Consider the following 15438-nt stretch of genomic DNA (forward strand, 5'->3'; position numbering starts at 1 on the left):
ATATTACTCTAGTTTTCCAGTGAGAGAGGCATGGGCTTTGTAGAGTTGACAGTCAGCAAATCTCTAACCTGCAATTCAATAGGACTCCAAAGTGGGCTTTACTCCAAGAACAACTGAAAATATCCTCCTGTATTTTGCTGGGATTATAAAATGATGCAATGACTTTGAAAACAGTTTGATAGTTCCTCATAAGGTTGGATAGAGGTGCCATGTGACATTTTTAAGGAGGAGAGAGAACTGTATCAACTGGACACTACCAGTAGGTGAAGAAAGATGCATGTTCAGAATTGACCAGTAGGTTTTGTACTCAGCAGTCTCTATGAACATGATGGATAATGTCTTCTGATAGCTAAATGGGAGTTTGTGTATTTGTTCCTTCGATAATTGTGTGAAACATAATTCTAAGAGAATATTCTTTTTTTGTTTGTTTGTTTGGTTGGTTTTTTTGAGACAGAGTTTCTCTGTGTTGTCTTGGCTGTCTTGGAACTCACTTTGTAGACCAGGCTGGCCTGGAACTCAGAAATCCCCTGCCTCTGCCTCTCAAGTACTGGGATTAAAGGCGTGTGCCATCACTGCCTGACTGAGATTATTCTTTTTAAAATGAGTATTTAAGGGCTGGGAGAAATGCTCAGAGGGTTAAGAATGCTTGCCCTATATGTATGAATGCCTATGTTTGAATCCTTAGCATCTATATAAAGAGACATAGCTTCATGGGTCTGTAACCCCAGCACTGTGAGGCAGAGGTAGGACTTTTATGGCAGCCAGAGTAGCAGAAACTGAGACTTCTAGTTCAGCAACAGACCCAGATTTAAGGCGATAATGTTGAGGGGTGAGAGAGGAAGATGCTGGGAATCCTGATGTGGCCTCCACATGGTGACACATCTCTCGGAGAGAGGAGAGAGGAGAGAGGAGAGAGAGAGAGAGAGAGAGAGAGAGAGAGAGAGAGAGAGGCAGGCATTGCCCATACCAGTGTGTTTGGAGGCAAGAGAGCAATGTTGGGTATCTTCTTAATTGTTCTCTCTCTACCTCATTTTTTGAGACAGAGTCTGATTTGATTGCCCTGGAGCTCAGCCTTCTGCTGCACAGACACAGACCCCCAGAGAGCATCAGTTTCTGTTCCCCCAGTGCTAGGGTTACGGGTGTGTGCTACTTTGCACGGCTTTTATGTGGATGCTGGGAATCTGAACTTTGATCTTCATATTTGTGAACCAAGATCTTTACCCACTGAGCCTTTTCCTGGCCCTCATAGAATATTCATTCATCCACAGTGAATTAGTACTTCTGTGACATGTATAAGGCTTTTGTTCAGATTTGTTTTTTCTTATTTTTGCATGTAAATGTCTGTTTGCATGCTTGCTTTTTTCAGTGTTGTGGAGCCAAACCATGGCCTCACACATGCTAGGTGAGTAGGTTCAAGTGATCCTCTTACTCAACATTTGGAGTAGTTAGGACCATCTGCATGTATGTATTCCTACATCTGACTTGTTTGTCTGTTCATTCATATTTGTTTTAATATTGTAAGCTATGTAGCCCAGGCTAACCTTTAACTTTGTGTCAGTGTGTGGTTGTAGGCCCAGATGTCTATGAAGTTCAGAGTGTAATCTCTGCTTCAGTCCTTGCCTTCTACCTTGAGATAGGCGCTCTCTCTCTTTCCTCCTGATACATCAGGCCAGCTGGCCTATAAGCCTCTGAGAGTGCTGGGATTACAGAAGCCAGTGATCCATATCTGGTTTTGTGTGCGTGCTGGGGATTTTAATTCAGCTCCTCATGCTTGAGTGACTTTTGCCTACTGTCTTAGTTAGGGTTTCACTGCTGTGAACAGACACCATGACCAAGGCAACTCTTATAAGGACAGCATTTAATTGGGGCTGGCTTTCAGATTCAGAGGCTCAGTCCATTATCATCAAGGTGGGAGCAAGGCATCATCCAGGCAGGCATGGTGCAGGAGTTGCTGAGAGTTCTACATCTTCATCTGCAGGCTGCTAGGAGAATACTGACTTCTAGGCAGCTAGGGTGAGGGTCTTATAGCCCACATCCACAGTGACACACCTACTCCAACAGGGTCACACCTTCTAATAGTGCTACTCCCTGGGCCGAACATATACAAACCATAACACCTACTAAACCATTTCTCTATCCCCGACCTTTAACTTTCAATACTCCTGTCTTACCCTCCTAACTACTACAATTCAGATGCTGCCTGTGGCCTAGTTTCATATATTTTAATATTCTCTTTTAGGAGAGATTTTCTAAATCACTTGTGTGGGGTTTTTATTTTCTCCAGGACTGGTGGAGATGGGTTACGTTATGGACCAACCACAGTCAATACACAGTGCTTCTTGTGGGGCTTCCAGCCACAGTTGATCTTTCTGTCGGGTGACTAATGGGAACAAATAGGTTAAGTACGTGAGTTTTATGTGAGAACGAATTGTCTGTTTGGTTTTCTTTTGAAATGGCTTGGTATATACTCTTGTCCGTTCTTATAGTTCTTTTTGTCAGTCCAACAGCCTCCAATATCTGTATTAATATGAAACTAGTAATAGGAATATGACGTAATAGTATACTTTTATTTACACTTATTTATTTGGTGTGGGGATACGTGAGGCTGTTGGTGCATGTGGGGTCAGAGGATAGCTCTCAGGAGTCCTTTCTCTCCTTCCATTGTGTGGGTGCCTGACTCAAGATTGTCAGGCAGCAAGTAGCTTTACTACCGAACTACCTCACTAACCCAATTTTACTTAATTTTATTCTTACAAGTGAGAGTGTTTTCTTATTTTACTTTTGACTCACTGCAGCTGGCTGGCCTGGAGCTCAATGTATAGACCATGCTGGTCTTGAAATCACAGAGATCTGCCTGGTTCTATCCCAGAAGTGCTGGGATTAAAGTTGTAAGCCACCAACCACACCCAACTGTTTTATTATGATACTGTTTTCTAAATCTATAATCAATACCATATAAAATAGATGGGGTGGTTATTGCACTGGGTAGATTAGGAAGCTCTTGCGTATCTGAAAAGTTAATGGGTAAATCTGTTATGGTAATTTTGCTTTATCCTTTGTAGTTTAAAGTACTTTTAAAATAATTTTTGTCTCATGTTAATTAATGTGTGTGTGGGGGTGATGTTGGGTGTGTGTATGGAAGCAAGAGAATAACCTCTGGGTGTCCGTCTTCCCTTTTCCTCCTTATTTGCGACAGAGTCTCTCCACCTTTGTAAGCCAGGCTAGCTGGACTACAGGCTGCAGGAGACCCCTCTTCTGCCCCTCTCCCCACAGTGGCCCAGTGAAGTCACAGATGCCTGTGCTGCTCTGCCCAGCTTCTCTGTGTGTTCTGGGAAGTCAAGCCTGGACAACAAGCACTTTACCTACTGAGCAGTCTTGCCTGCTCAAAAATAATTTGTAGAAATTATTTTTTTAATAAATGAGCGAGAAGATTATATAATGAAGAAATGTAGTTTTTAAAAGTCTAGGGTAGTCTCACTAGGATGCAGCTCAGTGGGAGAAGGCTTGCCTGTGTGCACTAGGCCCTTGGTTCAATCCCCAGCACTGGGAGAAATACCAACAGCATTCTCCAGCAGGAGGATTAGGGCACACAAGCCTAATCATAAGTTGGCACTATCAGGGAAGCTCAGAGTTGTGGCTGCCTAGTATTTACTGTATTTCTCATCCTACTATAATTTATGGCTTGGGTAAATTTCTGTCAGAAACATAGTTGGCAAATATAGTTGGCATGCTTTCTTGATCTGTTAAATGGCTTTTCTGAAAGTCATTCTTATACATAAGGAAAATGGCTTTTGTTATTCTTTAGTCAACTAGAGACTGTATGCCAACTTTTCCTTTTGAGGCAGGGTATAGCTTAGTCTGGCCTTGAACTCCTAATCTTGCCCCTACCTCCCAAGTGCTAGGATTACAGGCATGCACCACTATATCCTCTTTATATGTGCTAACCTTTCATTTATGGCTTTATACCAGCTTTTCAGGAGGTCAGGACAGAGTGTGTACTAGAGGTACAGCTTAGTAGTGGAGCATTTGCCTAGAATGCATGAGACCCTGTGTTCAGTTCCTAGCAATGAAAGCACCCCCCCCACACACACACAACATGTAGACACACACACACCATCCCCCTCGCCCCCCCCCCCCCCCAGGCTGGCCTGGAATTCCATGTTTAGACAAGATTAGCTTCATACTTGTGGTGATCTTCCGGTTTCTTCATTTTTTCTTCTTTAAGATTATATAATAAAGACAACAACAAAAACTCTACAGTTTTTCCCTAAAAATTTTCTTTTCTTTTTTCTTTCCCCTTTCCTTTCCTTACCTTTTCTTTCCTTCTCCTCCTCTTCCTCCTCCTCTTTTCTCCTCCCTCCCTCCCTTCCTCCCTCTTTCCCTCCCTCCTTCCCTCTCTCCCTTCCGAAGACTGAGTCTCACTATGTAGCCTTTGCAAGCCAGGAGCTATTTTTGCTGGAATTAGTGCCAACCATATCTGGCTTCATTTTTATTTTAATTATATGGAACTTTTAATTACCATGTTATATATGGTGTGAAATAGGAACCAAAAACTTTAGGGGAAAACTGAGGTGGTGTATTAGTTAGGGTTTCACTGCTGTGAACAGACACCATGACCACGGCAAGTCTTATAAAAAACAACATTTACTTGGGGCTGGCTTACAGGTTCAGAGGTTCAGTCCATTATCATCAAGGTGGGAGCATGGCAGTATCCAGGCAGGCATGGCGCAGGAGGAGCTGAGAGTTCTATGTCTTCATCCAAAGGCTGCTAGTGGAAGACTGACTTCCAGGCAACTAGGGTGAGAATCTTAAGCCCACACGCACAGTGGCACACCTATTCCAACCAGGCCACACCTCCAGATGGTGCCAGTCCCTGGTCCGAGAATACACAAACCATCACAGGTGGTTAGAAATTGCCTAGTGGTATATGCCTATAGTCAGTTCAGTCTGCAGGCCGAGAGGAAGAGCTCTGGACTCATGCATAGGAGGACAGTCACAAATAAACCCCACAGCAATGGGTTCTTCCACTTCTGTTTGTGTTTAAAGTAACAAAGTATTTGATATCTTTGTGTTTTCTGTTTTGTTTTGAGATAGGATCTCATCATATAACTCTCCTGGTCTGGAACTCACTTTGTAGACCAGACTGGCCTCAAATGCAGAGCTCTGTCTGCCTCTGCCTCCCAGTTGCTGGGATTAAAGGTGTGTGCCACCATGCCTAACAATACTGGAAATCTTGGTTGATGAAAAATTTTAAAAGAAACTTTTACTGCCTCAAAGACTATCCTTTGTCCTTTGTCTTTGAACTCCTGATCTTTCTGCTTCAGCCTCCAAAGTGCAAGACCTGGATGAATTGTATTTTATATGTTGAATTTATAGGGTCAGGCTCAAAGTCTGTGTACAGGACTGTAATTGTATTGTTGTGAGGCTTGCCTTCCCGGAGGGCGTGCTTACCTAGGGGCCTTACTTGGAATTCAGGCCACTTGCTGTGCCTCAGGGTGGGGAGTTAAACAGCCAGCCTTCAGTTTCAAATGTGACCTCTCACTGTTGGCCAGTTGCCTGTGTTTTTCTTGTGTGGAGAATCTCCGAATAGGGCCCATAGAGTGCCTGACAGCCTGCTCTGTCCCTAGGTGCCACACGTTAGAAGGAGAACCAGTTTCTGTAGCTTGTTGTCTGACCCCCACGCACTCCTGTGCATTCACATCTAACTTTTGAAAATCCACCAATAATCTTGCTGCTGCTTTACAAGCGTGTCTGAGGATTAGATGGGATAATGGACATTATACGCGTCTCTTTAATTGCGGAAGCGGTTTGCTGCAAGGGATTACTGCTGCTTAACTCTCCTTCCTTTTTCTCGTAGGTAGTGTTGGTGCTTCTTTTCAGTGCCAGTCCATCCATCACGACCACATTTGTCATGATGACAGTGACAAGGTGAGGTCCTTGTTGATGTCTGCCACCGTGGAAATGCATGCCACCCTTACTGTACTGCTGGAATCACCTGTGTAACTCGGGACCAAGCCACTGGGTGACTTGAGGGTATAATGTTGATATGCACAGTACAGGGCAGGGTGTCTTAACTGGTTTCTTTATCAGATTATTGGACTGCTCCAGAAAGCCTGCAGCTTAGGCCCCAGAAGAGGTGACCTAGGCTCCTGCCTAGTCCTCCAATCCCCCGTTTGTGTCTCTGTCCTTCCTCTTTCTCTGCATAGTCTGGACATAAGGCTTATTTTAACATATGAACATGTGCTCTCTCAGCAGCTAAGCAGTTCATGTGTTTCTAGTTGGGAATAACCCAGTTATTCCATATTTGTTTCACTCTTATAGTTTTGATTATTGTACTGTCATCATTTCCTTTTTATAAATGTGACTGTGTGTGTGTGTGTGTGTGTGTGTGTATGTGTTGCATGCCACTGTGAGTGTGTGAAGGTTGTAGGAAACCTGGGGTCTTGGTCTTCACTATCCACTGTATTTGAAGCAGGATTTCTTGTTGCCACTATCTGTGCTTCCATGACCATTTCAGCTTCCATCTTGCTGTAGGAAAGCTTAGATTGGAGATCTGTGTCTCTGTCGAGCCTTCTGTGGTTCTGCAGACCCAACCCTGGGGTCACTCTTAAGGCATAGCAAGTGCTTTAGCTACAGAGCCATCTCTTTAACCCTCGAGTTTGTTTCTCTAATTCAGGGTCAAACCTTTCCAGGAACGTGCAGCAGGCTCCTTGTCCTCTCAAGCAAGTGGGTTGTGTGCCCTGTCACCTGCTTTCTTCTTACACTTTACCCTTATTTTACTTATTTTTATTATATGGTTTACTTTGTTCCCAAAGCCTAAAATAAACCTTAGTTATTGAGAATGTAACCTATCTGATTCTTTGGGATGGTGTGTGTGTGTGTGTGTGTGTGTGTGTGTGTGTGTGTGTGTATTACTTTGGGCCCCAGTTGTTTCATTCTTAAATCATGCCCAAGCTAATGGTGGATTTGTTTTGTGGTTGGTTGGTGTTTGTTTTTGCAGGCTGAGACTAGCCTTAACCTGGGACTTGCTATGTAAGACCAGGGATGACCTTGAATTTAAACATCTGCCTGTCCCTACTTCCCAAATTCTGGGATTAAAGGAGTGAGCCACCATGCCTGGCCATTGTGTTGTTTTTGCTTGTGCGTGGTTTTTGTTTTGTTTTTGGTGTTTTGTTATGTTTTGTTTTGTTTTTTCTCTAACAAACCTGCTTTTAGCTTGGCATGGTGGTCCTCTGTAATCTTAGCACTTTAGGAGGTAGCAACATGAGGAGGAGTCAAGCGCTTCTCCACCTCATAGCGAGTTCCAACCAACCTGGGCTGTGGAAGACCTTTTTAATATCAAAAATAAAGGGGGGAAAACCTGAGAAACTTGTCTTGGGGGTCTTTCTAGTGCTCCGTTCCAGTAGATTCCTGAGGTCTGGATGTGTTTTGACTATGTGGCTCTGATCTGGATGAAATTAAATTTAGTTTTTCACTCCTTTCGTGAATGATAGCTGTGAGTACAGACCAACCCAAGCCATCTTTTCCCTTATTTTGATCAAGAACCTGCTCTTGCTGTTGGAGATGAGAAGTTAGTTAATTGCTGAGACTTTCCAAATGGTGTGCTGTAATTGTTCTCTTGTTGGCCTCACTGTCTCTGTCAGCTCTGTTCATAGCCTTCCAGAGTCTTCTCATGTTACAGTCACCCAGAGGCATGGGTTTCATTTTTAATTTTCATAGGGAGAACATGGAAAGTGACTTTCTAAAATTTAATATGCCACAGTTTAGAAATAAGCATGTGAGAATGAGATGAATAGATACAGAAGATGTGGCATCATGCTTTCAGGAATTGCAAGAGTGGGAAACTACTTGAGGTTCAGCTTCCATTTCTGCCCCTCTTTGTTTATGTATAGAAACCAAAATGAGTTGCCTGGCCGTAGAGTCTGGGGATGAGATTCTGTCTCTCTCATATTTTTCCATCTCCCTCAAAGCGGTTCTCATTTTTTCAATTTTTAAAAAAGATTTATTTATTTATTTATATACATAAATGTATATTTATGTATATAAATATATGAGTACACTGTAGCTGTTCAGAAGGTTGTGAACTTTGATGTGGTTGTTGGGAATTGAATTTAGGACCTCTGCTCGCTCTGGTCAACCCCACTCTCTCTGGTCTGGCCCAATTATTATTATAAATAAATACACTGTAGCTGTCTTCAGACACACCAGAAGAGGATGTCAGATCTCATTACAGATGGTTGTGAGCCACCATGTGGTTGCTGGGAATTGAACTCAGGATCTTTGGAAGAGGGGCCAGTGCTCTTACCCACTGAGCCATCTTGCCAGCCCCATTTTTCAATTTTTATATGACTAATTTTTGTGTGTGTTTTATGCAATTAGAATACCCCTACCATACAGGGAGAGGAGGAGAGACTTTTAAAGGGTTATATTTCATCAACATACCAAAGGACGTCTGGACTGACCTCCCATGGTCCCTGCCTGCTATGTGTGTGTACACCGTTTCTCAGAGTGGAATGAGAGAATTTTCTTGACTATGCACTTGTAACTTAGTCTGTTGATTTGAGCCAGCAAGTAGTATTTGATTGGTAGCTATGTGGCGAGTCATTTAGAGAATATATCAGGATGCAAGATAGATAGAAATTTCTGTTTATTTTTTTCTTCATGATTTTACAGTATAACTGGACAAAACAGTTAATAAAAAATAAATGTCAATTATATAACATTACAATGATACAATAAGAACTAGATAAAAGAAAAGGTGGGGCTGAATATTATGGCACAGCCTTTAATCCCAGCATTTATGAGGTATAGGCTGGTGGATCTCTGAGTTCCAGGCCAGCCTAATTGACATAGCAAGTTTCAGGCCAGCCAGGGATACATAGTGGGATCCTATCTCAATTAAAAAAAAGTTGAAACCAGGCGGTGGTGGCGCACACCTTTAATCCCAGCACTTGGGAGGCAGAGGCAGTCGGATTTCTGAGTTTGAGGCCAGCCTGGCCTACAAAGTGAGTTCCAGGACAGCCAGGGCTATACAGAGAAACCCTGTCTCGAAACAAACAAACAAACAAAAAAGTTGATCATGGTAAGTGGAATGGTGTCCATCTAGAGGTGGATGATACAGCTTTTATTTTTTTATTTTAGTATTATATCATTCTTATCTTTCAATTCCTTTTTATTGGGGGAAGTGTGTGTGGAGTTGGGGCCTTCCGACCTTTCCATGAGTTGCAGGGATCAGGCTGGTGTGGCAAGTGTCCTTATCTGCTCTGCCATCTTGCTGACTTTGTCTGGCTTCATCTTATCTCTCTTACATGTTTGAGACTAGGACTCCACCCCAGTGTTATGTGACAAAACTTTTCCTGGGGAGATGAAACACCCCAGACAGGGAACCGTGGCAGACAAAAGCAATAGCAATCCTTTGTAATGTTTGGAGAGTCTCTTGGACAACCTTGCTCAAAACCCAGAGGGCGTCTCATTCCTGGTGTTGGGGTTTTGTTAAATTGTCTGGCTGTGGGAGGGAACATTGTCAGCCCAGATGAGAACATTTCATTTAAACTATATATGTATATTTATACAGACTGTATATTATAGATTTAAGGGCAGATGGTTAATACTATGAATCTTTATGATTTTCTAAAACATCCTTACTATTATTTTATTCTCCCCCCCCCTCGTTTGCCTTCCCTCATTAGTCCGCACCCCATCCCCCATTCCCCCTCAGATCACTTGCACCGTGCTACGCTAATGCTCCACTAATCACCTTTCCCAGCAGTGGCCCCTTCTTGCTTTCCTGGTTTCTGCAGTTGTTCCTGGGTTTGCACTCACAGCTGATGTGGAGCTGGGAGTCTGAGATGAAAGAACGTTTGCTGTTCATCGTTCTGCGTCTGTGTTGCCTCTCTCAATGTGAACTTTTCCAGTTCTGACCATTTATTTCCTTGCAGAGGTCAGGGTTTTGCTTTACAGCAGAGTAATGGCCCCTGGTGTATGTGTACACATTTTTATTACCTATTTGTTGGTTGAAGAACTCTGGGTTGTTTCCATTTCCTAGCTGTTGTGAACAGATCAAGAATGAACATGGCTGAGTGATATCTATGGAATTGAGTGGTGAGTCCTTTGGACATTGCCAAGGAGTGGTTTAGCTGTATAGTCATGTAGCAGATTTATTTTATGAGAGCTCTCCACCCTGGTTTCTAGAGTGACTGGCCAGTTTATGCATGAGGTCCCTCCCCACACTCCCTCTCATTGTCACTTGTCCTGTTGTCTTTGCCATTCAGATTCTGGTGAGATGAAATCTCAAGAGTTGTTTCCACCTGCATTTTCCTAATTGCATATTTGGGAATTTTTGAGATATTTCTTAGCTATTTTTTCTTCTTTTGAGAACACCTTGTTCTCAAAAATACTTAGTATAATGCTTAAATGTAGCTATTCTTGTGTTTATTCAAAACAGTATGATGTGTGAACTCATTAAATGAACTGGTTCATATATTCCATTTTAGCTACCAATAGTTTACAGTTTTTCACTTTCTTCTCTCCCTTTGTCACCCCCACATGCATCCTTCCCCCCACTCCCACCACCCATCCCCTGCTCCCCACCCCCCAAAAATTTTGAGAGAGACAAGTTAAGTAAACTCAGTGTGTGGTTGGACAGCTGTGAACCTGCCTCTCACACGGCTTGATTTCCCCATTGTTGTGTGTTTAGTTTCTTTACTGTGCTTTGTCAGCTTATGCCACTTGTATTTTTCAAAAAGCTGTTACTTGTCTAACACACTAGAAAACAGGACCTGTGGAACCAAGTGTGACTTCCGGTGCCAGGTGCTTGCAGTGGTTTGGCAGAAGTGTGTGTGTGTGTCTGTATGTATTTGTGTGTGTGTGTCTGTATCTATGTGTGTGTCTGTATGTATTTGTGTGTGTCTGTATCTATGTGTGTGTATGTATGTATTTGTGTGTGTGTGTGTCTGTATCTATGTGTGTGTATGTATGTATTTGTCTCTGTGTGTGTGTGTGTGTGTGTATAGGCAGGTAGGTAATAAGGGCTCTTGAGCTAGGACAGTAATAGATATGTTGCCTGTAGGGTTTAGTATTTCCCTCTTAGTCATCAGGATCCATACTTACTGTCCCTTCTGAGAGCCAAGGGCTCTTGTGCTGCTGTGCTGTCACCCCTCCTCAGGTCTTCACAGTCTCCCCGTGAGGCACCAACATAGAACTGCCTTATAGATTCAGCTTACCCCATTTTTTATACCTGAAGCTTAGAATTGTGCCCCACTGCCCTTCATTGTTTACCTGCTTCTCCAGGGAAATCCCTTGGTCTGACCGGTGCAAATTCCACACACTCCAGAGTCCCAGTTTGAGCCACTCACAGACTCCTGACTGGGGTGACCAAAGAATGAAGGGATACTTACACAGACAGATGTGGTGGGCACTGTGTGAACATGTAAGACACCAATTGATTATGCAACAACCAGGCACTTTAGTACTTGTATTAAGTACAACTCAAGGGAGGGGTTATCTAATCTCAGTAGGTCCTTGCAGAGGAGCAGTCTTAGGTTGCAGTCTTCTAGGAGGAAGAAGCTGCAGCTGATTACGCACACTGGTGGGTCATCCTAAATACACTTGGACCAGAGGAAGGCTTTGCCATCCCCTGAGCCTCAACCGGGGAAGACAGTCATTCCCATGGTTCCAAGGCTTTGGAGTCCTTGATGTGGCTGTGGACATGCCAGGCACACATATTAACTCACAGTTCCATCTGGATTCCCTCAGAACGTCTCACCCCTCCTTACACACTCACCTGGGCTTTCCAACATGCTCTACATCATCTTGGCAGATAGCATTTTTTTCATTGCTAATTAATACACCCTCAGGAATGTTTTCATTAACATGGCTTTTAAGGTACTCATAGGTTGATAGTGAGAAAACCTATTTGTGTTGATGGTATCTGAAGTTTTCTCTGGTGCAGCGATTCTAAATGGAAGGTGGGGACTGATGGTGCCTAGGCTGTCAGCCCACTAGCAGGCGGGGGAGTGCTAGTTAAGGAACCAATTTCAACACCCCAAAATTGTATTAAGGCAGCTTCTTAACGATGTGTGCTGGTCATGTATCTTGAAGTCCCTTGATTATACCTTAATAGAGAAAGCTTGATTAGCTTAAAACATCAATTTGAAAAAATTTGAGCAGTATTTATCCATTTAAAAAAATAGCAGTTAAGAGTAAGATGGATCCCTTGTCCGAAATGATTAGGACTGGAAATGACTCAGATTTTAGAATATTTCACAGATTTCCTTCTTGGACATAGTTAATCTGAAATTAGAACACTCTAAATGTTGTTTACCTTTTATTTAGAGTGTGTGTGTATACATGTATGTGTGTGTGCACGCGCACCCAGGCGTCTTTATCAAGTAAGCAATTTTGCTTTCAGCCCCTCTAAAAGTTTTGAGTAACTCAGTGGCTCATGGCTCAGTGGGTGAAAAGAAAGTACTTGCTACAAAAGCCAGAGAAGCTGAGTTGGAATTCTAAGAACCCATGTAAAATGGCTGGTAGGGTGGTGCATATCTGTAATCCCTTCCACAGGAGAATCTCAGCATTCCCATGGCAGAATTGACCACACATGAAACAAAATGGCAGAAAAGAGACCCTGCCTCAAATCAAAGTGGAATATGAGAACCAAATCCTGAAAGCTCTTCTCAGGCTTTTCCATGTGTACCCCGCACCCAGTGACTCACACATACTCATACACACATCCAAGTCACTCACATATGTACACAATTACTTACACACAAATACATACAGAACCAGTCATACACAGACCTCAGTCACTCATAGTGACTCAGGCACACACCTATCCTCCGAAGTTTTTTAATAGTGCTTTATTTAGATTTTTTAGTTTAGAGCTGCTAAGTACAAATTGTAGAAATAAAATGTGTAATTTTATGTCAAAAGAGGAATGCAGAAGGGGTCAGAAAACCTTGCTTGTCCTTGAGACTTTGAGTAAGGTTTAAAGCATGTGACACGAATGAAGGTAAACAAATAACGTAATAGAACTGGCTGGCTGCCTCTAGAAAATGTGAATGCTAGAGTTGTTTATTAAGTAATAAACTTTGTTAGAGAACAAATTTTCAGTCCTATGTTCTATACAAGAAATACAACACAATGGCACAAAACTGATAATTATAGATAAGCAAGGAGAAGACATGACCCGTGTGTGACCCCGACCCTTGGAAGCTAAGGCAGGAGGACTGGGAACTGGGCAGATAGCCTGTGCTAGTGAGCCTGTGCCTCAGGAAGCTAAGCAAAGAGGGTGTAATGTGGGCATGAGCACAGAGAAAGGGAAGGGCCCCCTCTATTGGACAGAGTCTCATGTGACCTAGGTTGGTGGTCAGTTCCTGAGCATTCTCAAGTCAGCCTCTCAAGTGCCCGAATTAAAGGGTGTCTCCTGCTACCCAAATAGAGGCTACACTTTTAGTAGAATTAGTATCATAAATTATTAATCTGTTCTAAAGCGTCAAAGGGAATAATGTATAGTTAATATAGGACCATGAGCCAAAACATGTTTGCTATTATGGTACATGCTTTGTGTTAATGGTTAGTGGCTCATAACTAACTCCCCAGGGCATGTCATAGGAAATTCTAATTTTGTCTCTGCCTTCGAGCTGGCCATAAAGGAGAGTTTTGACCTACTTTATTGATACAAGCAGCAAGGGTCTTCATTCTCCAAATCCAAGAGGAAGAGCATCCTTAAGAATTTGGAGAGCCGGGCGTGGTGGCGCACGCCTTTAATCCCAGCACTCGGGAGGCAGAGGCAGGCAGATTTCTGAGTTCGAGGCCAGCCTGGTCTACAGAGTGAGTTCCAGGACAGCCAGGGCTACACAGAGAAACCCTGTCTCGAAAAACCAAAAAAAAAAAAAAAAAAGAATTTGGAGAAAGTTTTCAACTAGCAGTAGTTCTCCAGATATACCTCACTGGCTACAGCATTGCTGCTGTGCAAATTAAGACGACTAGAGATCTGAGCAACCAGGTGTAGACCTAGTGATGTTAGGGTATGGTTGCCCGTGCTTCAGTCATCCCACACAGTGATATCGATGAGAGAATCTGGTGGCCAGGCTTGGAGTACTTCCAAACAGAACATTTTTGTAGAGAGTTCACCCAGAGAGGGTAGGGAAGCTCTGTGCCCCTTGCCTCAGCCTCAGCCTATCATCTCTCTGTCCATATTCTTTGAAATATTCTTTATGATTCGAAGCTAAGCATGTGTTTCTCTGAGTTCTGTAAGCCAATCAAGTAAAAGTGATCATACCTGGGAGTGGGTTGTGGGCAACACGTTGTATAGCTTGGTGTTGAGAAGCACAGGTTTCAAGCTGAGGCTCATGCCAGCCAGCATCTGACATGGGAAGTTGTGCAAACCTAAGGCCAGCCTGCTCTACAGAGTGCAGTCCGTGCCAGCCAGGGCTGCATAATAAACTCTGTTTCAAAACAAGTCAGAGAGCTCTTCAAGTGCCAAACAAATAACAAGCTGTGTGAGGAAGGGTTCCAGGTTGGGGCTGAGCCCTAAGCCCGTGGGATCTGGCACTGTCCAGGGAGACAGAGAGAGCTAAGGTGAAGTACCGGTGGGCTGCCACAGCATGGCTTATTTGTTGGTAGGGAAAGATCCTGACCTTTTCTGTGATACTGAGATTAGAGAAAAAACAAGTATCTTCCCCCTTACTCAGCCGCAATATTTAAGCCAAAAACTGCCAATACAGTAAAAAGAAGATGATAAAAGCCCGGGTATAAAGATGTGCTGGTGCTGTAGGAGGGTTACCACTGCAGGCCAGCAGTACAGTCTACTAAATGCATTGCCTAAGAGGCTTTTTATAATATGTCCTATTATTTCTTACAGTGTTGCTACAGTGGCTAAACAGTCTTCTCAGGTCACACTCAGTCTCTCACGAGGTCACACCTGGTGCTCCGTCCTCACTAAGAATCCTGATCAAGTAGGATGGGCTTTTTCCATGTCCAGGCAAGGTGTTGCGAAATTCATTTCCCTCAGCTTGTGAGTGACTGAGGATCTTACATCCATCCAGCCAGCAATGCTGTCATGTGACCACAGCGTGCCTCTCTGCTAACCAGAAGACCCTCTCTAGACAGCTCAGAGGAGTATTATATAATTTAACATAATTGTAGCAATGAGTGGCATCACCTCAGTTTTACCATGTTCTTCTAGCTAGAAGTTAGTCACAGGTTTCTAGTGTACTCCAGTAGGAGGGGATTCCACAAGAGCAGTGACTCATTAGTGACCACCTCAGGGTATGCCCGTAGTTGAAGGGGGAAAATTGAGATGGAGAATTTGAATAATACAGTTAGCAAGCTGATATATTAGTACCTATAATGTTTAACATGTTTTAAAATTTTAGCAACAACTTTATTGAGAGGTAATTCATGTGGCATAAAACATAACACTTTAAAATATATGTA

At 43.1% G+C, this 15438-nt stretch overlaps 1 protein-coding gene across 3 annotated transcripts in view; it reads left to right on the plus strand.

Moving 5' to 3' along the window:
* Nucleotides 1-15438, plus strand: part of Rnf38 (ring finger protein 38) — a 109645-nt gene that overhangs the window by 43011 nt on the left and 51196 nt on the right. For 2 of the 3 annotated variants that reach the window (XM_085839328.1, XM_021159943.3), the window contains exon 2: nt 5858-5928. The exons of the other annotated variant lie outside the window; for it this stretch is intronic. In XM_085839328.1, the coding sequence (XP_085695454.1) occupies nt 5858-5928 (71 nt within the window). The remainder of the gene's footprint in view (nt 1-5857; nt 5929-15438) is intronic. 3 annotated transcript variants of the gene reach the window in all.

This window comes from Mus caroli, unplaced genomic scaffold (assembly GCF_978045245.1).
Source record: "Mus caroli unplaced genomic scaffold, Mus_caroli_1 scaffold_6, whole genome shotgun sequence".
Taxonomy (NCBI): domain Eukaryota; kingdom Metazoa; phylum Chordata; class Mammalia; order Rodentia; family Muridae; genus Mus; species Mus caroli.